At 35.1% G+C, this 25,342-nt stretch overlaps 1 protein-coding gene and 1 long non-coding RNA gene across 2 annotated transcripts in view; one reads left to right on the top strand and one right to left on the bottom strand.

The window, feature by feature from the left end:
* Positions 1-25,342, bottom strand: part of LOC139780740 (uncharacterized) — a 104,467-nt gene that overhangs the window by 6,677 nt on the left and 72,448 nt on the right. Inside the window, exon 2 of the mRNA XM_071719463.1 lies at positions 22,780-22,883. Within this exon, the coding sequence (XP_071575564.1) occupies positions 22,780-22,883 (104 nt within the window). The remainder of the gene's footprint in view (positions 1-22,779; positions 22,884-25,342) is intronic.
* The window catches only part of LOC139780741 (uncharacterized), a 38,815-nt gene continuing 21,802 nt past the window's right edge, over positions 8,330-25,342 (top strand). Inside the window, exons 1-2 of the long non-coding RNA XR_011720325.1 lie at positions 8,330-8,405; positions 21,892-21,959. This is a non-coding gene — a long non-coding RNA (uncharacterized lncRNA). The remainder of the gene's footprint in view (positions 8,406-21,891; positions 21,960-25,342) is intronic.

Genomic DNA, 25,342 nt, shown 5'->3' with positions numbered 1-25,342 from the left:
TTCGATAGCAAAAAAAAATATGATGAAAGATCACATTTATCAAATAGACAAACTAGATGCAAATTTTGCACGTGATGAGATTTAACATTTCGTATTGCAAATAAACGATTTCTCTACAAATTCCATTAATATTCGCGCCGATATAATGTTCGATTTATGATAATAAAACCGCAGGGTTTAGACTATCAAGCCTTTTATGTGTGTGTGACGGGTCAATGTCTACACATTTCTTATTCTTTCTCTTTTTCTATTAGACAAAAATAAATGTATTATTCTAACCAAGAAGATCAAAGATAACCGAAAGGCATGAATACATGATTATGTACGCAGCATCCGATTTAATTTTGGTAAAGGTGCCGCTAAGATAAAAATTATTTATGATATTCTAATCGTCACGTGGTGAGTCGTAATTCGTCAGTGAAGAAACGCGTTGGGTCTAATCTAATTAGTGAATTAATTGCGTTATTAGATACCTGCAGTTCAAAAGAAGAATCGATTACACGCGCCGCGCCGATAATCGTAAATCACGGGATTGAATCTTTAATTTCGTTTATACGTTGTAGTAGTCACGCTACTTGCGATATTGCCGGACTTATATCACGTTAGGAAACGGTTTCGAGGCGTTAGTAACTCAATTTTTATTACCCAATGGTGAAAGATATTCCACATGTTTCGTGTGATTTCTAGAAGTCTGTTACATCCTTCTTGTCCTTCCTTTCGAGATTTGGCACGCTGGTATTATTTTAATAGCGAATCATAAATTTTCGCGTAAAATATGCGATTTTCAAATATAACAGTAAAGAGTATTTTGTAATATATATACGTATATAAATATATATATATATATATATATATCACCGTACTGAATTATCCTCTATAGAGAATAGATAAAAATATTAACACATTTATTACATGCTAAATGAGAAATATCAATAGAATATCATAATCATAAATATTAATGCAAATTGCCAATAATATAGTCTTTGTCTTATTAATCTTACTTGTTTAACATACACGTACGCAATCATTTTTCTTGTTGTATTGTTTTATACATGTAACACAGAATTATAGAATGATAGAGTTAAACAAATTATAAGTCGCAAATTTACATTAAAACGTTGAAATTGTAATGTTGCCGAACAAAAATTCCATGCAAGATAAACGAGAATAAAGATGAATGCCTAAAATTGTTTCTGGTTTTCAAAGCATATTAGATAGACGCCGTTCGAATGATCGAAACATTTAAATCCCTAAAAAAAATAGATTAATTCTGAATCCTACGAGTAGAATAAGTACATGTGGCAAGCAATTTCGTCCAACCTAAGTTTAAAAGTGAATAAAACGGACTTATTATTAGCATAACCAAAACTGATGCGCGCATGTCTTTACCTATCGTTATAACTAATTTACAATGTTGCGGGGAACGAAACGCTCAAGAGAAAACGAGGAACAACTTATAGAGTTGTGTAAATAATGATTGTAGTGCATCCCTAAAATTCACCATCAAACGCAAAACAAATAAGACTTATTTTTCTTAAACTGATAATTCTGACAAATAATTTCCCGATCGTCGTTCGACAGTGGCTGTTTTTTTCGAGGCACATTGCGCGATCGTTCATCAAATATACGAATGAACGGATTTATGGGTTTGATATATATGTCTGAATTCGTGGCTGCGCACCGGCGCGGCGTGGCTGTTGGGTCCCGGGTCACGGAATATATTCTTGTTTCGACGATGTCCAGAAGAAGCTGCGCTCATAAAGCACGCGAAATACGACGTCGCGGTCGGTGTCTACCACGCGAGAAGACACATTACAGGAGAGGAGTGCCAGTGGTTCTTTAGCGGCGCGATATCGGATAATCTTCCTTCCGTTGAATTGTCTCTTTAACTTTGGCCGGCGCGGCGGGTGGATCCTGACGAGTATCCCGCTGTGAGACGTCGGGATTGGTATTCGCGTGTAATGTGTTAAGAAGGTTCCGAAGGATTAATTCGATACTGTAATTACCGAGTATTTATATGTCAGTATGTCGTGTCGCGTGTCGACGTAATTTATATGTCACTGTAACAATGTGTTATATATAAATTTCACGGTTTTTTATACATTTGACACACGAAGAAGTGAAATAATTGGTATTTTTATATATAGTGAGACGATATAATTTTTTAGTAATGAAATTTATTCATTGAATATGTTAACTTCCTATAAATTTTAATTTAAAAATTTACGAATATTTATTTATTTAAAAAATTATAAAAAATGACGATTATTAATTTTGTCATTAAGATATAATAGAGAGTCGAATTACCGCAACTACTATTTTTGCAACTGCCATACAGTTTGTAAGGCTTTTAAAATATCTAAATCTATTTTTTTCTCACCTCGAAAAACACAGAACGGTGAGAAGAGAGCTTCAATGTCGCGTCCATTCAATTTTTCATGAATATCATCGATCAGACCCGACATTCACGATCCCATTCGCGTGCGAATTATTCCCGTGACTCTTAAATCGGGATAATAGGGCGAAAATTTGAGAATTCTGAGAGTGAGAGTTATATACGGCTACAAGTGCTCTCAAGGCGTGTTCATCTCCGTGGGATTATTTAGAGGCATTCTTTCAAACGCCCACCGTTCACCCACGAGCCACCAGTCGCCGCCGCCACGACAAGAGAGGTATCTCCGAGTTTGTCTCTTTGGCCCAAACGAGACGGGTCGAATGGAACTCGAGAGTGATCCTCTCTCTCTCTCTCTCGAACTCCCTGTTCCTCCACCTTCTTCCATCTTCCGAACACAGACCTATGCGCGGCGCATAAACAGCCGTCTATCATAATATTTGTGCTCGTGTCGGCGACTTGAATTATGTTGTAACGACCAGTCACGAGAAGAAGACGACCCGAAAGAAAGAGTTACGTGTGTTCGTGCACGAAAGGGGGAGGAAGGGGGTGAGGGGCAGCGGGGGGGCTCTTGTGGGTGCGCGCATTGGGCCTGATGTACGACGGGCCAGACGGGAGGACGAGTTCCGTGTCCGATTTTAACGAGAATACACCCAGATTGGATGCTGATAAAATATCGAAGTTTATCCCGAACCGAACCCGCGATGGGCGGGAAAGAACGGCTCTCACGGATTAATCTTTCATCCCGATGAATCAAATCACGCGAGATTTCGACAAGTCTTGAATGCTGCCTGGCTCATTGTCATCCAGTTTGTTACGTATTTTGGAAAAAAGTGTAGATAGTGGCACTGTTTTTTTTTTCAATATCTGGTTGAAACAGATCTTAATGGAATGAATTTTGATTTGAAAACTAATACGAAATCGGATTGATCGAAGTCATCTATCGATATATATTTAACACATGTATCTTCGTTATTCGAAATAATATTTTTTGGAAATAATGATCATGATAGCTAAGAAAAAAACAAAGCGGGAATACCTGATTCGAGAGATATAATTTATGGATCTAGATGCGTCTCGATTACAAGCGTGTTACATGCATGTTTTATGTGCGTAAAAACATAGCCGAAGATAGATACATTCTACTAAAACTTGCTGCTGGAGGTATGGCTACGGAGATACAAGATACTTTTATTTATTTATTACCTCATCTCTGTATCTACTATCTACCTATGTGTTTTTAACTTCACATTTAAAAATATTTCTATTTTATGACTACTCAGATGAGGTATTAACTCGTCAGTAAATTCTACTGGTGTTTCCGATAATAGAATTTGTTCAAACTGTCAACAGACAAGTATCAATGAATGATATCAGTAATTAATTTATACATTTAATTCTTATATAAGAAATCTTTCCTTTGTTCTTTTAAAAATCCTTTAAAAATCTTTCCTTTAAAAAAATATAAAGAATCTATTTACACATTTATAAATATGATACTTCGGAAATTTTTATCTAACTTTCCTTGTTTAATAATTGTTATATATTTTGTATTAAATTTCAAAATAAAAAACTACGCGAATATTTTCAAAAATAACTGGAATAATATCTAACGAATTTCTATGAAATAGAAAGCAGTTCTTTCTCAGGCGTTTTATAAGTCGTAAATTACACGAAAGCAAGGTAAAAACATTTGTATACAACGGGGCACATGGTAATAAATCCCTTTGGGATATCTCTCCATGGAATTTACATATTCACTTGACACAACTGACTGACAGAACAGGAACATCAGTTTTCCATCGACCGATCATCACGTGAGAGAAAAGCACATGTGCGCCGAAATCGTAAAAAAGAGGCTTGCTTCTTGCTTCGTGGCGAGAAGAAAATCCGAGAATCGACTCACCCCGGGATCAACGAGTCTGGAGAGAGTCGCCCGGACTGTATTTATGTGTGACACCCTGTTTCTCGATAAGGCCGGCAGCTAATTAAACTTGAAAGCCGGCCGAGCTACAAGAAACACCCCCCTGCTGTTGTTTGACGTTGCTCCACGTTTGAGAACGAGGTCCGTGAATCGTTTTTCGACGACCAACGCAAGATTCCGGGCTGCGCGCGTAATACAGCTGTTTAAATGCGATCGTCTTAAAATTTTCATTGTACGTAATTATCATACAAAGAATTTAGAACAAAAGGGTACCCACCTTTGTCTATAAATTATAACATTTGCTGTAGATAAAATTCCATTTAAAAAATGGTTTTTAAAAGTTTATATAACTTATTAGTGTTCCTTCGTTCTAATTTTTTTGTATAAATTATTAGACTACAAATTATATTTTATTTCGGGAAATAAACGCATTTATGAAAACACTTAATATTATTTAATATGAAATTGGGTTTATTGAAACAAAATATGGTCAGAAAGAAAGGGCTGATGCTGCTTATCAATTCCAATCTCTTTCTGTAGATTCACGCTATTATTGGCCGACACATTACATTTTCTCATCGCCTTAGCAATGGCTAGTTATTCTATTTTATCCCAAACTAGCAGAGAACGGAGTTATATTCCATCTTAATTCAAATAAACGGCGCATACTATGCTAGAGCGAAAATAACTTGACCGGCAAAGAGAAGCATGCCGTTGTGCGACGAGTTAAATAATTACAACTTTAGAAATAGTTGGAAGATATTTCTGTAAATGCTTCATATTTGCTCACGTTATTTTGCTCCTTTTTTATTTCTCGCGGAAGCGAATAAATTAAAAAAATATGAAATAAAAACTGCAAAAGGCATATCTGTATAAAATAAATATAAAAATAAGATTAAAATGGATTTTTATTATTATTTACTGGGTTTTAGTAAACGTAACATATTTGCCTTTACTTTACAAAACTAATAATAAATATTGTCGACAATTCCCTTCAAAGTTTGTATTTTACATTACGCGTCGCGGAAAAGAAGTAAATGGCAACAGGACGCTGACAATAAAATTCAGAACGGACGAGAACAAAACCTTCAGCGAGCTTTATCGCTATTTATTCGAATCATTCGGTTTTATTGAATCGTGAGTCTGATCGCGGCAAGAAAGGAGACTCAAGTTGCTCTGGGTATTCACCGAGTCGCCATAACCGCTCCCGCTTATCTCTAACTCGGTACGCCTCAGCCTCGTGTTAATTTATATACGTCTACTATCTATCGCAAGATGGGTAAAGGTTGGTACGGAATCGCGTCTCATCAAGGGACACCCTGCGGCAGCTTACGTATCGATTGCGTGGGCGACCTGCTCGCCTCGTTACATTCGTAGCTTTGCTGTTTTCTTTGCCACTTCGATGTGGAGTTTCTCACGTTTCGCGAGATCGGGAAGATAGGGACAAACGGAATTGACGAACAACATCGAGGAAACGTATCAATCATGAAAACCGTTACGATACTAAAATTTGAAAGTATTTTTCCATTTCCATTAGCAGAAAGCTTGCTCGGACTAGACAAACAAAGCGTGAAACGTCAAACGCTTTATATTTTTTTGTATCTTATTTCTGATTTTTTAATATTTTATTGACAAATAAAGTGGACACTATTACATAGAAACAATATTTCCTATAAATTAACTAATAATAATTTGTATGTAATATATTATATTATTTATATTGTAAACGCGAAAAAATGTAAGTTTTTAAAATTAAAATAACATTGTGCATGTCGTTTCATCTTGCAACAAGACCTAATCCAATCGAGTGTCGTAAAATAAAAATAAATAAAGCTGCATAATGTTCGCACCTTCCTTTTTGTATCACCTCCAGGTATTATCAAGCCTTTCATGCGAAGCCGGTTGAGACGAGCGGAGGCCGCAGGGTGAACGAATTACGGGCCTGCAGAGTGGAAAATGGATATCTACAATCTTCGCGAAGTTAATACCATTTTCAGAATTTTGATGTAATTGATAAAATTTGGTTCTCCTATAACAAAAAGTTCTAAAGTTTCTGGTTGACTTTGAAAAGAATTTTGTGAAAAATAGAGACTTGAAAAGTTTTATTATACAAAAACTATAGTAACATTTTATTAATTTTAATCAAGATTGATTTCGGCGATAATATCTCATCTCTTGAAATGTAAAACTTTTATGAGAATACCAAATTTCTTAAAACAAATTATAATCCAAGAGATTTTAGGAAATTTCTATCCAAGAAAAATTTGTCAAAATTTATGTTATTATTTAGATTACTAATTGTCAATTTTTTTTTAAATAAATGAGAAATTAATTTTTGTTTTTTAAGTTATGAAATAATATGATAATTGCAGATGTTTTGTACAACTGTGAGTCTTCAATGATTTTCCTCAAACGCAATGTAGTCTTACAATATTGTCGAAAGGAATCGCTGTATTCCGCGTCGATTGACTGGTTGAATATAACTTGAACGGAGGGAAATGGTTGTTCCATACAACTTTGTACCGGTTATCGGTTGCATTGGTTGCGTGGAAATGAGGATATAATCCGATTTAAAATTTCGCAGCAGATCAGATTACTTTATGACATCGATAAGCACCTCCGCTCGGAGCCGGGACTTCAAAGTGATATAGGAAGTAGATAGAATCTCGGGTCAAGCGCGTTATTTCATACGGAAGCCTCGCAAATATGTTTCATGTTTCATGAAAATTAACATACCGATCTCATCTTACGTACAAAACTCTTGTTTGACATTTTTTATTCCGACTGTGTCTGTATAACAACCATCATTATAATCTGTATGACTTATATATAACGTTTCTTTTCATTCTGCTACGTAGTTTGTTTTATTTTTTCTTTCTAAAATGCATATTTTTGTGTAATTATATTTTATCGTAAGAAGAAATCGCACATTTCATGCTTCTTACCAAAATTCCTAGTCCAAAAGTCAACGTCGCGTCGGTACGATTGAACGGGTCACTGAAAGCGTGATCCGATATCTCGAATAATCACCCGCACGTGTAACTAAACTCCCAATTAAGCATTATCCAAGCTAATCTCCATTTCCTCACCACCGCGATTTCCATATACACCACCGATTTCCATTCCGCCGAGATCCGCCTTTGAAGCTGCACACGGGCGCGGCGGCGAGAGGCCTCGAATTCCACGGGGTACAAATTAAGTATTTAAGATAATTAGCCGAAGCTCGCGTTTCTCGAGGAAATCAGCCCGCAACCTCGCGGGCACTGATACCATCTCTCGGTGTGATGTTCTTTCTAAGAATTTTCTTAATCAAATTCATGTGATCTGATTTACATACAAATGCTTAGATCGCGGTCTGATCAATCCGCTATTTTAAACGGGCAAAATTATTCATAATTTCAAGTTAAATATATATCTTTTATAAAATTAAATGCAAGATAATAATACAATTTGTTTATTTGACATGAATAAATAAAGTGATATATTAACAAGTAATTTAATAACATATATGTTATATTAATAAATTAAAAACTAAAGAGTTTTTTTTTAATAAAAAACCAATTATAGTAGCATATGATGCCATGTGTCACACCAACTAGACTTTGATCCAAGTATCTCTTAGATTTTCGCGGACGTATAATACGAATTGCCCTGCGGTTATTTCCAACTATCCGTTTGCTTAAAACAATAACCATCGAGCTCGGCAGCTGTCTTCGCGGTGAAACGAAGCGTGGCGCTTACAATCCCTCGATCCCTCGAGGCAACATTGTAATGCTTATAGCAGTTATTGCTTGTAACTCTTCGTCGATTGCAATACATATACAAAGTAAAGTATATTATTTCTTGACGAGTAAATTTGACAGATTAAATTAATTAAATTTTATTGTTGTTGTTGAAATAATATTGAACGAGTAAAGAATATAAATGAATAAACAAGTTTTAAAAGTGAACATGCATAATCTTTTTTTCAATCTACATAAATATCTAACAAAATTATTTGTTCTTTTTTTTTCCAGAGCAACGCATCGTGCACCAAGCGATAACTGCCGAGGATCAACACTTTTTATTTAGCTGGCGGATCTCCAAACCGTAAGTTGCTAAGCTTTATGCAACGATTATGCATGAATTCGGAAAGACCTTATCAACAAAAATGCGAGATAATCAAGCGGGCCAATTTACTGTCAATTTTCGTACGGTATAATTTAGCGTAACGTAATTTCTCCCCTATGGTTCGTATGAAAATCAATCAAGAAATCAATCATAACTCAATTGAGGTAATCGGGACAATCTTTCTTTTAGGTATAAAACTATGTAAACGAGGAATTTTTATCCAATCTTTGGAAAAACATTGAAATTTATTTTAATTCATGAAAAATAAATATGTGCAGTGGTTTGAACAAAATTTTCACTTTTTGTGGAAGTATCTAAAATCAATCGATTTCTCATTGACTGTTCTTTAATTTATGAATAACGAACACAAAATAGAAAAGAGGAGAGAGCGTGTACGAAGATTTATCGTGTTCAATCGGATAAATGTATTACCTTGGACTGTTTATCTCGTCGAAAATGAACTTGAGATACTTAACGAGATACGGCAATCTTTATTCAAACGCTAATTTCTTGTTTCATTTCTTTATCATAATTTCGCAAATGAAAACACGAATACTGCTGATTTAATTACACGAGTTTTATCACTTTTATTTTGCTTTTATTAATGGCACTTTGTTGCAGGACGAATTTATTTCTTCCCGCGCGTGTTTACGATGAGAAGCGCGAGATAACTTTACATTGCGAAGTACTTAACGCACATTTTATCCTGTTTATTGGCAAGAAGTTGAAGCATCGCAATTCTTCACGCGACATGCAAAGCGCCCCGCGGATTTATTTGTTCGGCACTGGACTCCTTCTTCTCTCCACTGTGTATAATGACAAATTTATTGAGACGTTATAATTGACAGTTAGATCATTAACATAATGATTTTAATATCTATTTAGTTTCGCATTAAACTCGTTTATCTTTTATATTACCTATATAAATTTTTTTATAATCAGTTTAAATACTTACACAATTTAGGTTCTTTATTTTTTACAAAAGAAAGAAAAGAAAAACTGAATGAACTATAACACGATCAACTTTAATATAGAGAAAAAAGAAATTATTCTAGATAATATAATAATAAAACAATTAGAAGCGACAAGAACCGTGATCAATAAATATAAATTAGATAATAGATCCTAGAGATGTTTTATAATATTTTATTTCTTTTTCGTCCAAAATTAATTCTAGTAAGAGTATAATCGGACGTCCTGATGCTTGCACATTGCAATGACATGCGATATTCTATCAATTCATTACTTTTTTGATAATTATCTACCAGCCTCTCGGCAATACAAGCTCTTTGCAAGCAAACGTTCTCTGTTCTCGGAAAATCACAAGAAGGGAGTAGGTACGTTCTCTTTCCGTAATGATACGTCGTATTGACTTGTACTTGCCCGCCTATTTGCCGTAACCATTTTCCGCGAAAGAATTAAAAGGATACTCAAAGTAGCATACTCAAAGTGGCAGGTGCCAGGTAATCACTAGATTACTGAATTATTGTAAAATCGTCTAATTGTAAGTGCTAGCCATTTTACAGAACAACTCAGATTCGAATTAAAAATACAGTTACAGCATTTTTCTCGTCAGTTTTTTCGACCCTTTTTCGTTATTCGAAACTGCTAAATCTAAAAACCGATTTCGGTAATCGCAGAAACATATGCTCGTTTATTGTTTCGAATAATTATACATATATCAATTATTTAGAAAGCAAGAATAAAGTAAATTTATTTAAATATAAAAATTAAATTATAATTATTTTTAAATGGTTTATAAATTATGGACTTATCTTATTCTTACACTATAGCCTTTATAATTATTTTTCAAGAATTGTATATTAGATCCAACTAAAGTAAAATAAATTTATACAGTTATATGTATAATACGTATGCTAATATTGCATATACAAATTATTATATCAATATACGGTTTGGCTGACAAATACTTATCTGGCTGTCTTAGTAATCACACATCTGGCTTGTACAACAATAATGAGCTATCCGCGAAGACTTGTTCAAGTAAATGTTGAATACTATTATAGATACTTATTACGCATTTCATTCATGCGAGTAATGGGCCGGTCGTGTATTTCCGTACGCCGCATTCTGAAAAGTCGAGCTCTACAATCATCGCGAGAGTAACAGTGAATAATAGCTAGAGGATATCTCGTCTTACAATTAGTGGCATTTCATAATTCTTGCGCGATATGCTTATTAGCGGCGAGCTGTCTTCGATATACTCGTATATCTGCCTGTATTCGCGCCGGAGCATCTCCAGTAGCTGGTTTGCGTCCATCTCGGAATGTGACAATGCATATTTGTTCTTTGTATCAATTACCAGAACCCAGAATGTATGTATAAATATGTATATATGCAGATAGAACACAGAGAATAATGTAATCTATATACTTATTGTGGCTGTCTTAATATTCGTCAATAGTTCCTTCAGCCAACTTGAAATCAATTTTGCTTTAACAACAATTGAGTTAATCTTACTACTCCCTTTTTGTTCTTTTTAAATCTGAATTAGTCGTAATTATGTATCTTATATTATTTTTATAAATAAAAATAAAAATAAAGTAATTAATAAAATTTTATCTGATTGCATTTCTGAGGTTTAATTCGTCCAAGTTGTTTAATTATTGATCGCTTAGAACTGATTATTATAATATCGCTTTGAATGCCGATAATATCGTATTCACACGGATATACATTTTTGCAAAGAAAAATCGTGTATTCAGTTAGCTTTTCCAATTGCACAGATAAAAAGAGCCCTGTTGAAATGCAATTAACTATGAAAGTCAATTATCGAATGATGAAGAGTCAAATCTCGGAAAGAAATCGATATATCGAGTGGCAAATTGCGGTCGTATCGATCGCGAAATTTCTCATCTAATGCGCAACGAGTGCCTCTGGGAGAACAAGTTTAGCGCAATCGCAAGTGTCAAATCGTTTATTGGCCGCACTTAATAATTTCCGGCGTCTACAACGAACAGTCTCGATAAGATCGCTCCGAATCGAACGGCACCGTCGCGCCTCTCGCATTATCATGCAAGCGATCTTCCGGAGATCCGCAAGGGCGAATCAGATCAATGCGAGGACGACTCTGCGCATGCAAAGTGCGAGCTGCAAACCCGCTCTTACGCAGAAAAAAAAGATCGACTACTTCGCGAGAGGCGCGATGACGATATGGCTATCATTAATGCTCATCATTTTTATTTTCTTTATTTCAAATAAAAATGTAGGTTGTGGGATCGCGATAAGAAATTCACAGTTGTAAGAGAAGTACTATTAATAACTGATTGCATTTAAAGTCGTTTTATCTTATTCTCTATCGTTTTTTTATATGGCATTAATATGATATTTTCCATTAGGTTTGAAAATCAGAGCTCATTGGAGTAAAAAAATCGCCTAATGTCTTTTTGTAATTTTTTAATATAATGTTATGAGCAATCGGAGAGTATTTATGTTCGTTACATATAAAAGTAAAGATTTACCATGTCATCCGGCCGCGAAGAACGTGCGAACGGTGGTAAAGACGAAGAATACCCGATAACAAGGTAGATATTTAACGTCCCGAACACGCGGAGTGGCGCCTCTCGTTGCGCCATCAAAGGTACCGACTCTACGTCCATCTAGATTGGGATTTTCGGGACGGGCCGCGTGAAAGAGGGAATACCCGCCGCGAGAGTTCGTTTAACTTTCAAATTGACCCCGATTTAAGCCGCAAAAAGACATCGACGATGTCGGTAGACACGACTCTTCAGTGGATCCAATTTGCCGGTGAGGTGTGAAACGATGCGTCGGTCGTTTAGGCCCTTAGAGGAAGGAAAAAATGGGCGTAAAGTTGCCTTGAGGATTTACACCGGCGATGTCGAAATTATTCATAAGGATGAAACTTGTACGAAAGACACACACAGAACGATCTCCGCATATACTCAATAAAAAAACCATTGCGATTGATAAATCTCATTCCTTAAATTTCATGCGATAGTTTTGATGTTTTATAACGCTAATTATACAACGTTGTTTCAAACTTCTTGAATATTTTCATATTTTTACTTGTTACTCAATATGTATATAATGGTTGAATATCCAGTGCAATTAATAAAAAATGTTTTGTTTTTAATTTTAATTTATATTTTTGAAGATTTATTTTCCGAGTTTGATAACTTATCTTTTAACTTATATAGACAATTAAGTTATAAAATTATTTGTAAGATGTTAATATATTCGCTTTCGCAATAAATAAAAGTAAGAACAAATATAAATTCTTATTTGAAAAATATAAAGATTGAGTTAAAATGCAAAACAGTTCTTTAGCATAAGCTTGGATTTATATCTATATATATAAAGATAAATGTCCTGACTGACTGACTGACTGACTCATCAACGCCCAGCCCGAAACCCTGAACCTAGGAACATGAAATTCGGGTAGTGTATTCCTCTCATGACGTAAGCACCCACTAAGAAGGGATTTTTAGAAATTCGATCCCTAATGGGATGAAAAGGGGTAAAACGTGTTTCACGGATACCGTAGCGAAGCACGGGTGTGTATCAAGCTAGTATATAATATAGATGAGCTTTGACAGACACTATACCTACAGTAAATTGCACATTTTCCGTAATTTGAAGTAACGTAGCGATAACTCTGTAATAATGCAAAATATTTCCCTGTTGCAATTAACTTTAATTCGTATTTTATGTAATAGATTATTTAATAGATTAAGTAATTAACGGAAGCTGTATATTCTATGAGAATATTAATGCAATCAATACTTACTTATACGAATCAAGCCCTATTGGAAAATCGATACATCATAGGATTATCCTCCTCAAATAAATTTAAACGCATTTTTTTTATTAATTGCACTGATATATATTAGATTCAATCGTATGCACGTGTTACTATTTCGAGTAAAAAATTGACAACACGATTAATAGCGGGTATAAAATATAGCGATCTCAAGATCTCTCCAGCATCATAATAAATACACCCCGCATCGTGTATATTATGTGCAGCCACGTAGCAGAAACTGTACGAGAACTTGATTGCAATCCGGTAGAAGTGCAATGCGCTCTTTGAAATCTACTTCGTGGATCATCTTGTCCGTGGCCAATCAAATGCAATTATTAATGCTCCTGATAATACTGAGAGTATAAGTGAAAAAAGCTTCTTCGATCAGCGACCGTCAGTACGCAATTGCACTACGTACATATTCGAAGCAAGGTTATTTTGCAATTTTTAGGTGCAATTCACCTTTCCGTTTCGCCAAGATTTTTACTTTGTAAAAATTGATTACCTAATAGACTCGTTATTAAAGAACTTGATATCCGCCTAGACAAACAAAATAATATTTCGATTTCTTTTTGCTAAGAAAGATATTGAATCGTCAACAGTTTTAGAATTACAAGCAATTAGCGATTAGGCAATTGAGCCTCAGGAATCCAAATAGATTTTATTCTTTAGTTAATTTTAAGTGGATCTTATTTATATAAACAGATATTCGACTTAATGTTCAGTTATCAAAATATCTAATAGCAGTAAAAAATTGTCAGAATACATAACGTATAATTAAATATATGAAAACAATTAATTTCGAAGACTGTTACTACTGGAAGTTGCTCGCAAAATAATCATTCTACATTTCGCAAATTATTAATTTATAATGGAAAGGAAGGTAAAGAAATTGCATGTGAAAATTTAAAAGATTTAGAGCTCACATTACATCGACCGTTAAATAGCATGAACAGATAAACCGAGTATCAGGCCTTCTCCAAGTCTTCGTCCAATGTGCTTTTTATTCCGCGCACAAAAAATGTAACGATCCGGCGATTAGGTCAACCTTCAAACGTGATGTCGATTAATACACCAGAATCCTGATATTCCAGAATCCTGCTTGACGATCTTTACTACAGCGATATTGGAATTTATTCGTATTCCGAGGCAACGATTATACGACGATCGAACGAGTTCGGTCGGAGCGAGCACGTGTTCGATGACGATGACGACGAACGACGACTATACAACGACAAAGACGACGACAACGTCGCTCGTAGGGATGCACCGCGTGCTCAAACGACCTTCGGATCTATTCTCGACCTAACGTAATATCTGCTCCGCGCGCGAGCACTTCCTCCGCGTGTTCCGAGTGGTCCATTTGCATCTGGTAGGCTATAGGTAGACCGATAATCAGACGGTCGGCCGTCCCGGCCGGCCGGCCGGCCGGCTTTCTCGGGCTGCCCTTCGTGCTTCACGCTTCCGATTAACTGCCGAGTGTTTCGCATTCCGCGGGTAGCTTCTTCTGCCGCTTCGTCCACCACGACGACAAAGCAGCGCGCAGCGACGGTTCTCAAACCGCGTCCTGCTGCTCTGATTTTAATGCCGATGTGCGTACGTATAATATAAATGACACGAGGGCAGATTTATGGATGGGCGCACGGAAAATGCCCGCTTATCACGATCCGCTGTTGCTTCTCTTCGCGCAGATAATTACTTATGTCTTTATATTACGATGCACAGATTCTTGTACGCTTTTATTAATATATTATGCCAATGGACTTTTCGCTATGGAATGGAAAGTGACTCGAATTTGCCATTTTTCCTTGTGTGGCGTATTTTTTTACTTATTTTATGTTAAAAAAGTAAAATCCTAAAAAAGTTTTCGTAAAACCTTTAATAAACAATTTACGGAAAATGTATTTGTTTAACAATACAATTCTCAATGTTCATTACACAATTCTCAGGCATTAATTTTAATAGAAAATTATTTTGTAATTTGCAAGACATAGGAAATTGCTACGATTGATAGCTTATCAAATTTTCGATTCACTGAAAAATCCGACATTTTTTAATTAATTTCAAGAGTGCCATAGATCTTCTGTCTTCTACGACGTTAATTTTTAATAAATTATCCTATTATCATTTAAACGATGACACGTATAGCTGTGGGAGACTGTCAATTGCGTCTTATTTTCAAGCATTTTATGAGGTGGGAACATTTCTTTTATCGCTCGATTATTCGGCTGATAATTTTGATGTTTCGAAAGGGTTGACGAAGGATGCCCCCCGTGTCCTCTCTGGTCGTGTCGTAAAACAGCGGGAGCGTAGAGAAATGTGTCGCGCGACTGTTACAGATATCTGAGAGAACATGCCTCTCGAAGGCGTCATCGTGAAATTACGTAAGTCCTTTGGCGTTTCCGACCCAGCTGCGTGCTCCACTTGAGACGCGGTCAAGTGTCGCGCGCACGCGAATAAACCGTACGAGCATCGATGATTGATAAATCTATCTATTTTTTTACGTCGCCCAAGTATCGCGGTCGGCCCATCTCTCCCGACTCAGAAGATAGCTACGTTTATTACTTAGTTAGAAACACGTAGGAGATGTAGATGCACGCTAGATATTGTACCTCGTAAAAGTTTTCACACGTGTGTGGATTTAGAGACTCGCGGGATTTAAACCGACATGACAACTTGATGGTTTCAAATGTCAGTGTGATTTTTATGATAAGGCGATTACCGAAATGCTCGTCGAAGCGCGCGTTTCTGAAAGCGAAATCAGATCTGGAGATTTTATCAAGTGTTAAAAATGTATGAGCAAGTTAATTTCTATGCCATAAATGCATCGTTCAATTAGCGTGTTGATGAATTGAATTTTTTAAGTCACAGCTATTATATATTTTGTAACTGATTCTCGAACTGATTAGATAATTAAAGAATTGTAAAATGAAGTAATAACAGCTCGTGAGTGTAATTATGCATTGACTGAATCGCTTCTTCCACCATCTTAGGCTGTATACAGTATAGTTTTCACGAGATACGGTATCATAAAGGTATGATTTCATAGAAAATCACACATCTGTGATTGGAAGTGTAAGAAAGCGAAAAGATCTGCTCTTATTACACGTGCTCGCTATTATAAGTATAATTCTTAAATCTAAACAAGCAGGAAGAAATCCGATTTCATGCTATAAGACGTGAACACGCGTGGATCGAGAAATGAATTTACAGCCCCGTGAGATTTCCTTTATCCTTTAATTATCTACCACCTGGAGCAGTGTAAACAGGAAATAAAACCGATCAACCTAATCATAGGTAAGGTATATCCGGCATGCACGCAAATACGCCCGGTATAGATGAAACGATACGCCGTATTGAAAGGAAGATCCTTGGAATAGAACGAAATTACTTATTGGGTTTGTATATCGGAACACCGCAATAAAACTGAGATTGATTAGCGATACTTGATACAGAACAAGATTACTTTCACTTTAAAATTACTTTTGTATAAGTGAAATCATTGTTAATTCATGATTTTCCAAAAATGACTTCGAGAAATGTTCTTTCGAACGACATTTGAGCATACGACAGATAATTAATTTTTCTATTTTAAAGTATAGTCTCTCCAAATTTTTGTAGAATTTTATATTTTAATTTCAGAAAGTTCTTTAATCCATGAAATTTTTACCTAACATATATTTATACACTTTATTAGCTCAGTGTTCTAAATCTGTTTTGTAGCTTCATCGATATGTTACTTCAATGATATATATATTTTATTTAGTCATTAATTTGAGTTTTAAGTATACTATATTTTTACGTAATAAAAATCTTTTTATTTAGGAAGAAAAATATTTTTGACAGGTATAAATAAATAAATAATTTTAATTCTAGCAAGAAATTTTCTGCTAGGATTCCGTAAAACGCGTGATTTTATATTTATATATTCTGTATAATTAATGTTGTTATATATTGATCAAAATAGCTAAAATTCTGCTTTGTTAGTATTTTTTTTAAATCTTGCTGTCAATCTTAATTTCATAAGGAACGACGGAAAATCTATCGATACAAAGTTGTTTAATCATTGAATGAAGAGAGGTCTAGTTCACTGAGATTATATAATTGACCGTATCATCTTTATAAATAATACATCGCAGGATAATTTTATTTCGATCAACGTCTCTAGGCATTTTTTATAGATATGATTTATTATCGTCGGCTGACGTGTTAACGATCCTTTTGCCCTTTGATCTATGGAATATCAATCACTATATGTAGCAATAGCTACATCGACCACACGCGTCTTGTTTCAAAAAACCGGATTCGGCAATACCCGCGCCCGGTTATAATTATAATTATAAAAATAATTATTAGAAATTCAGAATTCAAGAATTAAATTTCGTAGGATACAAAATTTTTTATTTATCCTATATCTAACGTTCAATTATTATAAAAAAGTTTTAAAGATTAATAATTTATACGTAATATAATATATAATTTGATTAACTCTCGATATTTCAATACAAAAAAGAATCCACTACCGTCGTTTCCTTTATTTTCACTTCGTAATATATTATTACGATGAAATCTGAGATATCGTGTATATGTGAAGGATGGATATTATAAAAATATCAATAGATTAATGTACACTTAATATTCCTAGCACAAATACCTTTCTGTCTATAATTATGATATAGTGCTATTTTGTACCTGTCGTAATCAGACGATTTGAATGCACATCGTGCACCTGTTTTTATCGATTTATGGCTTTTGAAACATTTTTGAAGACGGAATGCACATCTCTTCCGCCTTTCGTGTGTTGGCAATTCTTTCAAACCAGATCTAGTCAAGCTTGTATCACACATTTCATATTCATGAAGTCACAAGCTTCAATTAAGTTAGAATGTACTGCAGTTGACTGCATGAGCAATCGAAAGTTTTTCTTGAGTTTTTATCGATGCTTCAGAGAAGCCGCAGAGTTAATTAGTATCGAGCAGAATTTATAGCCGGAAAATGTGATTTGATTGAGGATTCTTCATGAATATATTATTCACGATGACTCAATTGACATAATGACTAATTATAGATTATGCTTGTCAACGCGACGCTAATAGCATTACAAATTTCTTTTTTATTGACAACTTCTTTTCCCAATAGCAACTACAGAGTCGTTTACTTAAATATTGTTAATCTTAGTACATATACAGAGTTTACTTCAAAAGCAAATTAATATTTAAAGTCTGGCACTCGCAACTTTTTATTTCAAATCCTCGGTTTAATTTCAGCATTATTTTCTAATTAAACCGAAGATTAAATAGATCTCGTTTTAATTCCTAAAAAGCAAATTAATATTTAAAGTCTGGCACTCGCAACGTTTTATTTCAAATCCTTGGTTTAATTTCAGCATTATTTTCTAATTAAACCGAAGATTAAATAGATCTTGTTTTCGGGATATCTCTTTTTTTATATCGTGAAATTTTGTAAGATTCGATATAATATCTAGTTGAGAGCCCACGTAAATGAAAACGTAAGATCGCGATGTTCACGGAAGCTTTGCAATCAAATACAAATTTTATATCTGAACCGCGTCAATGTGTTTCGATCGGTATGATCAAAGCTTTTATACGCTTATTAACATTAAATTACGACCACCAAAGGTGTGATTATAACACGGTTCTTCTTCGCTTGCTCAAAAGAACGAGCATGCGGAGAACAGGTTGATTATAATTATAAGCAGTCATCGATCGGAAGGCATATTTTTCACCGGTACCGATGCTCTCGTTGCTCTTTCTATTCTTATGAACGCGCGTACGTCGACTGGTATGAAATTAGTATGCGCGACAAAAGAGATACAATACAAATATTTTACTTCTCACAGTTTTATTCTTTTTTATTTTTTTATTATTTATTTAAACAATAAACTTGAAAATTTAATAAATTACAATGTACCTACTCGATTGTTTAAAATTGTCCAAACAACACTATTAATATGTCATTTCTTCTTCACGGTACTTTCAATTGCGTTTTCTGAATATTTTTTGCATTTAAAATGTGCGCAATATATCAAAACGAACGATTATCCAGGATGAATTAATTATTCTAATCTATTTTAGCCCATCCATTTTAAGACAATGGATCTGTGTAATACATTATACTTATTTCTAAAAAACTAACCAGCCATCTCCCCTTATACTTATTTCTAATATTCCCCTTTTTATCTTTATATATACATTTCTTTCCACAGATTCTTAATTTAAAGTAAAAAATAATTCGTCTCTCACCACCAATACGATGCGCAGCAGCGAAATTGTAATACAAGAACGTTAAAGTAAATAAACTATAACGTACAAATATATTCAAATTTTGGTATAATATCCTAAAACAATTGTTATTTAAAAGATTAATTGTTACTCGCATAAATATATATAACAAATTATTTACCAGGTTTACTCCGCCGTCGCTTGATATCTCCCACGCAGGCCTCCTCCTCCTGTCAGATTTTTTCGTTGTACACACGCACGCATACACACTCGCGAAAACATATATAGTTAATTATTATTGGACGCGTACTAATGATCAGAATATTACGATAGGGTGCAACGCTTCCGTTGTTCATTGCACGTTACACGCACTTTACTACGTTACGATGGAGAAATAACGTGAACAAGATCCGATCACACAAAGTTGCGATTAGCAAGTTAACATTAAATACGAATCTTGAACGACGGAAGATTTAAATAAATCAATATTTAAATAAACCACGTTGTACAAATATCGAATTTGTAGTGTATTATTGACGATTATTGAAGCATCAAGTGATATTATAATTGTATCCATTTTTTATATTTTAGTAAATAATTTATTACAATTTTATTACTTAAACGCGATTTGACCCAACAAGTAAGTCATATAAGATATTTTTATTTCAATAGATAACCATCTCGAATCATTAACGGGATAGTCAGGGATAGTCAATTAGTCCACGGGCCGGTAATCGCTAATTATTCGTGAGGGAATGAACGTTAAATGTTCCATAGTACTTGTCGCGATCGCGGTTCGAGGAGAAGTGATATAGAATAAGGGGATGAAGTGTGTGTGTGTGGGGTGACTAGGGACGTTCGGTGCGTGTTCGCTCTAATCACCCCCACTTTATCCCCACTACTCATGTTGCCGAGAAATGGCGCCCCAGAGTCTGATATCACTATCGAGGACGAAGAGTAATGTAAAAAGATACGGAGCAGTTCCGCGTCGCTGTCCGGCGTTCATTCAGTTCTCGCTATCCGAATAATACTGCATTAATCGACGGCCTTGCATACGTATATAATTGTTTACATACTTTCCGGCCGGGCGTCGAGCGCCAATTCTAGGAAATGTTTACGACGCGTAGGCATTAGGCATTTCGTGGAAATACCTGGCCCGCGCGCGCGCGCGCGATAATCGGCGCGAACAAAAACAATAGATACAAAGTCGCCGCGCGCCGCACGCCCGGCACGCCCGTTATCATTCGCTCGGCGAGGCTCGCAGGGGGTAGACGGTGGCGCCGTACCGCTCCGCTTATCTTCGCATTATCTTTCAAAATTCAGTCGCGAAAACTATCGGGAGATGCGTAGAATCACTTGCTATGAACAATTAGCGATGCGTAAGCTCATAATCTCGATTGATTAATCCTCACGATTATCAACATGATTACATATTAATAGACGTTACTTAGCGGAGCGCGAATGTTTGAATTATTCATCTGACAATGAGTCGATCGGCGTCGCGACGCATGCTTAACCATACAGCAATCACAGTCATGATCAATCGTTGTTTTAACACGATCTTTCAATCACGCAGCATCATTTCTACGTCGGGCGATTTGCTGAAACCTTCCGCACCGTTCAAAATTCATTCGTTACGCGAAACGTCATACGAGAATCAAGCGGTCCGTAACATTTTACGCATTCTTTTTTTTCTCTCGTTATTATTCCGTCGTAATGCGATGAAGTGCGTGTCGCGTGCTATTAACACCGCGCAAAGTGCCGTGTGGTCGCCGTATTCCGGTGATTATTACGCACGCGATTGTAATTAACTATGTTTTCGCGAACTATGTTGTGTGAGTGCAATGGCTGAAGGAGGCTGAGAGGAGGAGGAGGCCTGGGAGGCATCGGGCGACGGCGGAGCAAGCTTGGGGTGAGTAACTTATCATTTATTCGTCATTTCAGTTGCGGAATTAATCATTTATTTTCGCGTGTTATGTAAAGAATTTCGCATGCTCTCCTCTATTTTGCATTGTTATAATATAATTACATGTTCATTCAAGATAACATATGTACTCACGATATTTTTGAATCTCTACGTTTTAAAAAATACTTGAAATATTTTATTAAAAAATAAAATAATAATAATAATAATAATTTAATAATAATAATAATAATTTTTTATTTTATTAAAAAATTATTTGTTACACTTAATATTTATGCTTGTATGTCAAAATCCTTTAAACATACTTGAGATTTAAATTGAATAGATTATTCCTGTATAAGAATTAAACATTTATTTATAAAATTGAAAAAGATTTTTTGGAAATTACGTAATTTTAAATTAATTATAAGTATCTATTCAAAGATAGATAAAATGATTCAATGCACGCGATAACCATTTTCTAGAATATTTATTTTTTTAAACGCTGTTCTAATCTTGATATATTTGTATTTCTAGTTCAACGTCATTTGAATGCCGTTACTTAGTTCAACGCAGTTACAACTCCGCTGCTGCGCAACATGTTGGTGAGTGATTATCTTAATATATTCTAAATTAAAGTAATGGATCTGTGAAAAACTAGATATATGTATCAAATTAAAAGAGTATATATAATATTATAGAAAAATATAACATATCACAGATTTATTGCCTTAAAATGGATGGACTAAAATAGATTAGGATAGTATTCCATCCTGGATAATTCATATAGCTGATTTATTATACCTACAGACCTCACGAAATTGAGCTCATAAATGTATCAATTAATTAGTCACTACATTTTGATTTATTTTGCGCAATAAAATATTAGCCGCGAGAAATACCAATTGTATAAAATTTAGAGAGCGCGCGCGTGATCTAATAAATATAATTAATTAAATCAAAAAGAAATATATTACGGATAGAGTAAGTTTGATGAAAAGAAAAATAATAGCGAAGATAATAGCGTAAATTCCGCATAATAAAAATTGTCTCCAAATCTGGTAACGATTATTATCATCTGTTATACTTCTTGCCAAAAACTCTACACATAAATAAAATTTTCAAGAAATGCAGTTTTTATTTATGTAGTAAAAAATGCGCCGGTTATTTCTTATGTTCATTTTTTATATTTACATATGTAATGCGCCGATTTTATTCTTATCTATTATAGTTCATCCATTCATATTTATTTATAATAACTTTTATATCACCGTCGTTTATAATATTTGAAATAAAAAGAAAAATTTAAATAAAATTACTTATATTCTGCACTTTGAAATTTCTTATATTCCGCGAAATGTTTTCATGATCCGTATTTAGTGAAAATAAAGGGCGAAGTTTATTTCAAAAGACAGCTTTACTTACCGAGCCGTAAAGTACACCGCAAGAATCCATACAGAGAAAGAGACAGGTCGCCATGCTTTGCATTGTTACTTGTCCGATTGCTGTTGTTCTTCTGTGAAAGATGGCTGAAAAAGACATAGAGATGACAATATTAATTATTTAATATCAACTATGAAATTTTTTTTTTTATAAGTACACTTATTGTGACATTATCTCGTGAGGATTTTAATATGATTATAAACTGTCGAATCCAACGATATAATAATCGGGCGAGCGAGAAACAGGTTTTTCAAATGTTTTAATCTGTGGCCAGTCCTGTCGCTTATTGAAACCTTTTTTCCCCTAATGATACAATCTTAGGCGCGATGAATACGTATTTTCAACCGACTTCGTAATTCATGACACTTATCTCGAGCGTCAATGTTCATGGAGAAGCCACTCGTGTGTCCGGCGGCTTTGACGAATGAAGTCATAACGCAAAGTTGCAATTCGCAACGCTGCGGAAACATGCAACGACGACGAATCGGCATTTAAACTATCGATAAAGCTTGTCGTCGATCGAGAAGTTACGCGACGCGAGAGTGGTATACTAAAGCCTGTCTTTAGCGTCCATTTGGCGCGACATCGCGTAACGGCGTACGATCTTATTGCGAACGGATATATCTCGCGTAATGTCCCTAAAAAGACAAGACCGGTAAATGAGATGCGTTATCGGGAATAATGATCGATTTTTTTTTATCCATTTCAAATTTCTTCCCTGGGAGAAATGCGGAGCGTGTTGGAGCTTGATGGACTCGGCCCGTAGCTCCGGTCGGAGTACACGCGCTTAGTGTAATCATCATTAATGTCTCAAAGCTTCTCTATAGATACACAGTAACGCGTAGGGCGCGTATTAAAGACGTGCGTGACACGATCCGGCGATCGTAAAACGAACGCGATCGCGCGCGCACCTGAATGCAGGTCCGGTAAATGAAATGAGTTATCAGAAACGAGCGGTCGATATTTTCTCCCTTTTTTTTTCCTTTTGGTTCCGGGGTTTATCTCCCCGGAGAAAAGCTCGCAGGAGCGTTCGGCTCCTCTTAAAGGCTGACCGCACCGCCTCATTTTGCGTACTGACTCCCGTACTGACTACGTGCTTGCACGGTGTAATCATTTTAATTTCTCAATAGTTCCCGGAGTACGCCAGCACGTACGCCAGCGCGCGTAGTATTAAAGACGTGCGTGACAATCTCGCATCGCAAAACGAACGCGATCGCGTATCTCTCCCTCTCTCTCTCTTTCTCTTTCTCTGGCCGAACACGAACGCGCGGCGCGAGCGCTAAACACAGAGTGTTCAACGCGGTAATTCATTGCTTGCTCTTTTAATCTCTTTCGCGGTATTTGCGAAATAATAAGACGAGTGCGCGGCGCGGTTCGTGTACTCACGAACCAAAAAAGCCGTGTAATTAAGGCAACGCCAGAGTACGCGAATGAAGTCGTAAGTTTCACACGTTCGATCGGAGTTGTCGCGAGTTACATGCTGCCAGCACGTTGTCGTTCGCAACGAGCTTTACTCTCGATCGCAGAAAAGCGTGAATTTATAATAAGCTCAACTCTCGTCGAGAGAAAAATATTAACAGATGTACTCCCAAGATGTACACAAAGCAGGTTTGCGTTAATGAACGCATAAATCGTTCATTAATCGTTCTTATAAGTTGCTACACATATGTAGAAAATAAATGCATTAAAATTAAGCATCGATATTGATAAAATGTTGATTAATTTTTATGAAGACGATACGTATCATATCCTATCTAATATAATTAAAAAATATAAAAATTAACGGTAGATATTAAACATATAAAGAAATGTAAAATTTTATTTCACGATATTTTTACATTGCTACGTACCTATATGCCATTCTTTGATAAAAATAGCAGTCGGTCTAAATCAAAATCATATTTTGGCTTCTAAAATCATATTTTTGACGTAGTTTATAATTTTTTTTATTTATTTCGATTTTAATCCGTGTTACACAATAATTTGGAAAACAATATTACTACAATTCTTAAATTAATTTGTAAGAAATTTGAATCAATTTAGATATACTCAAGCCAGAGTTGACACAGTTGATTGACACAGTACGTGTTAAAAGAATGATCTTATTAGGTTAAAAAAATTAATTATAAAAAAGTTTAATTATATACATTTCCTTTATTTTTCGTATATATGTACACAGAGAGAATTTTATATTAAATTTTACTATGCTGCCGCACCAACTGCGGACCATCAAGACGTACAAGTTTAAATGCTATAGTCTTATAGTAAAATTACTATGTCCATAGCATTTAATGCTACGATCATAGCATTTAATGCTATAGTTGTTATAGCATTGAATGCTATGATCGTAGCATTAAACTTGTACGTCTTGATGGTCCGCAGTTGGTGCGGCAGCATAGTAAAATTTAATATAAAAAATTCTCTCCGTGTATATATACAATAATCTAGTTACATTTTCTTATCAATGTCTATTTTATAGTATTTAGCTCTTCGCAGTTTAAATATTAACGTTTAAAATTAACTTTAATTGATAAGAAATCGCGCA

Source organism: Temnothorax nylanderi, unplaced genomic scaffold, assembly GCF_030848795.1.
Source record: "Temnothorax nylanderi isolate EJ_2023f unplaced genomic scaffold, tnyl_v1.0 TNYL_tig0295_pilon, whole genome shotgun sequence".
In the NCBI taxonomy this organism is placed as follows: Eukaryota; Metazoa; Arthropoda; class Insecta; order Hymenoptera; family Formicidae; genus Temnothorax; species Temnothorax nylanderi.
Note: the sequence above shows the minus strand (reverse complement) of the source record. Positions and strands in the feature narration are given on the sequence as shown.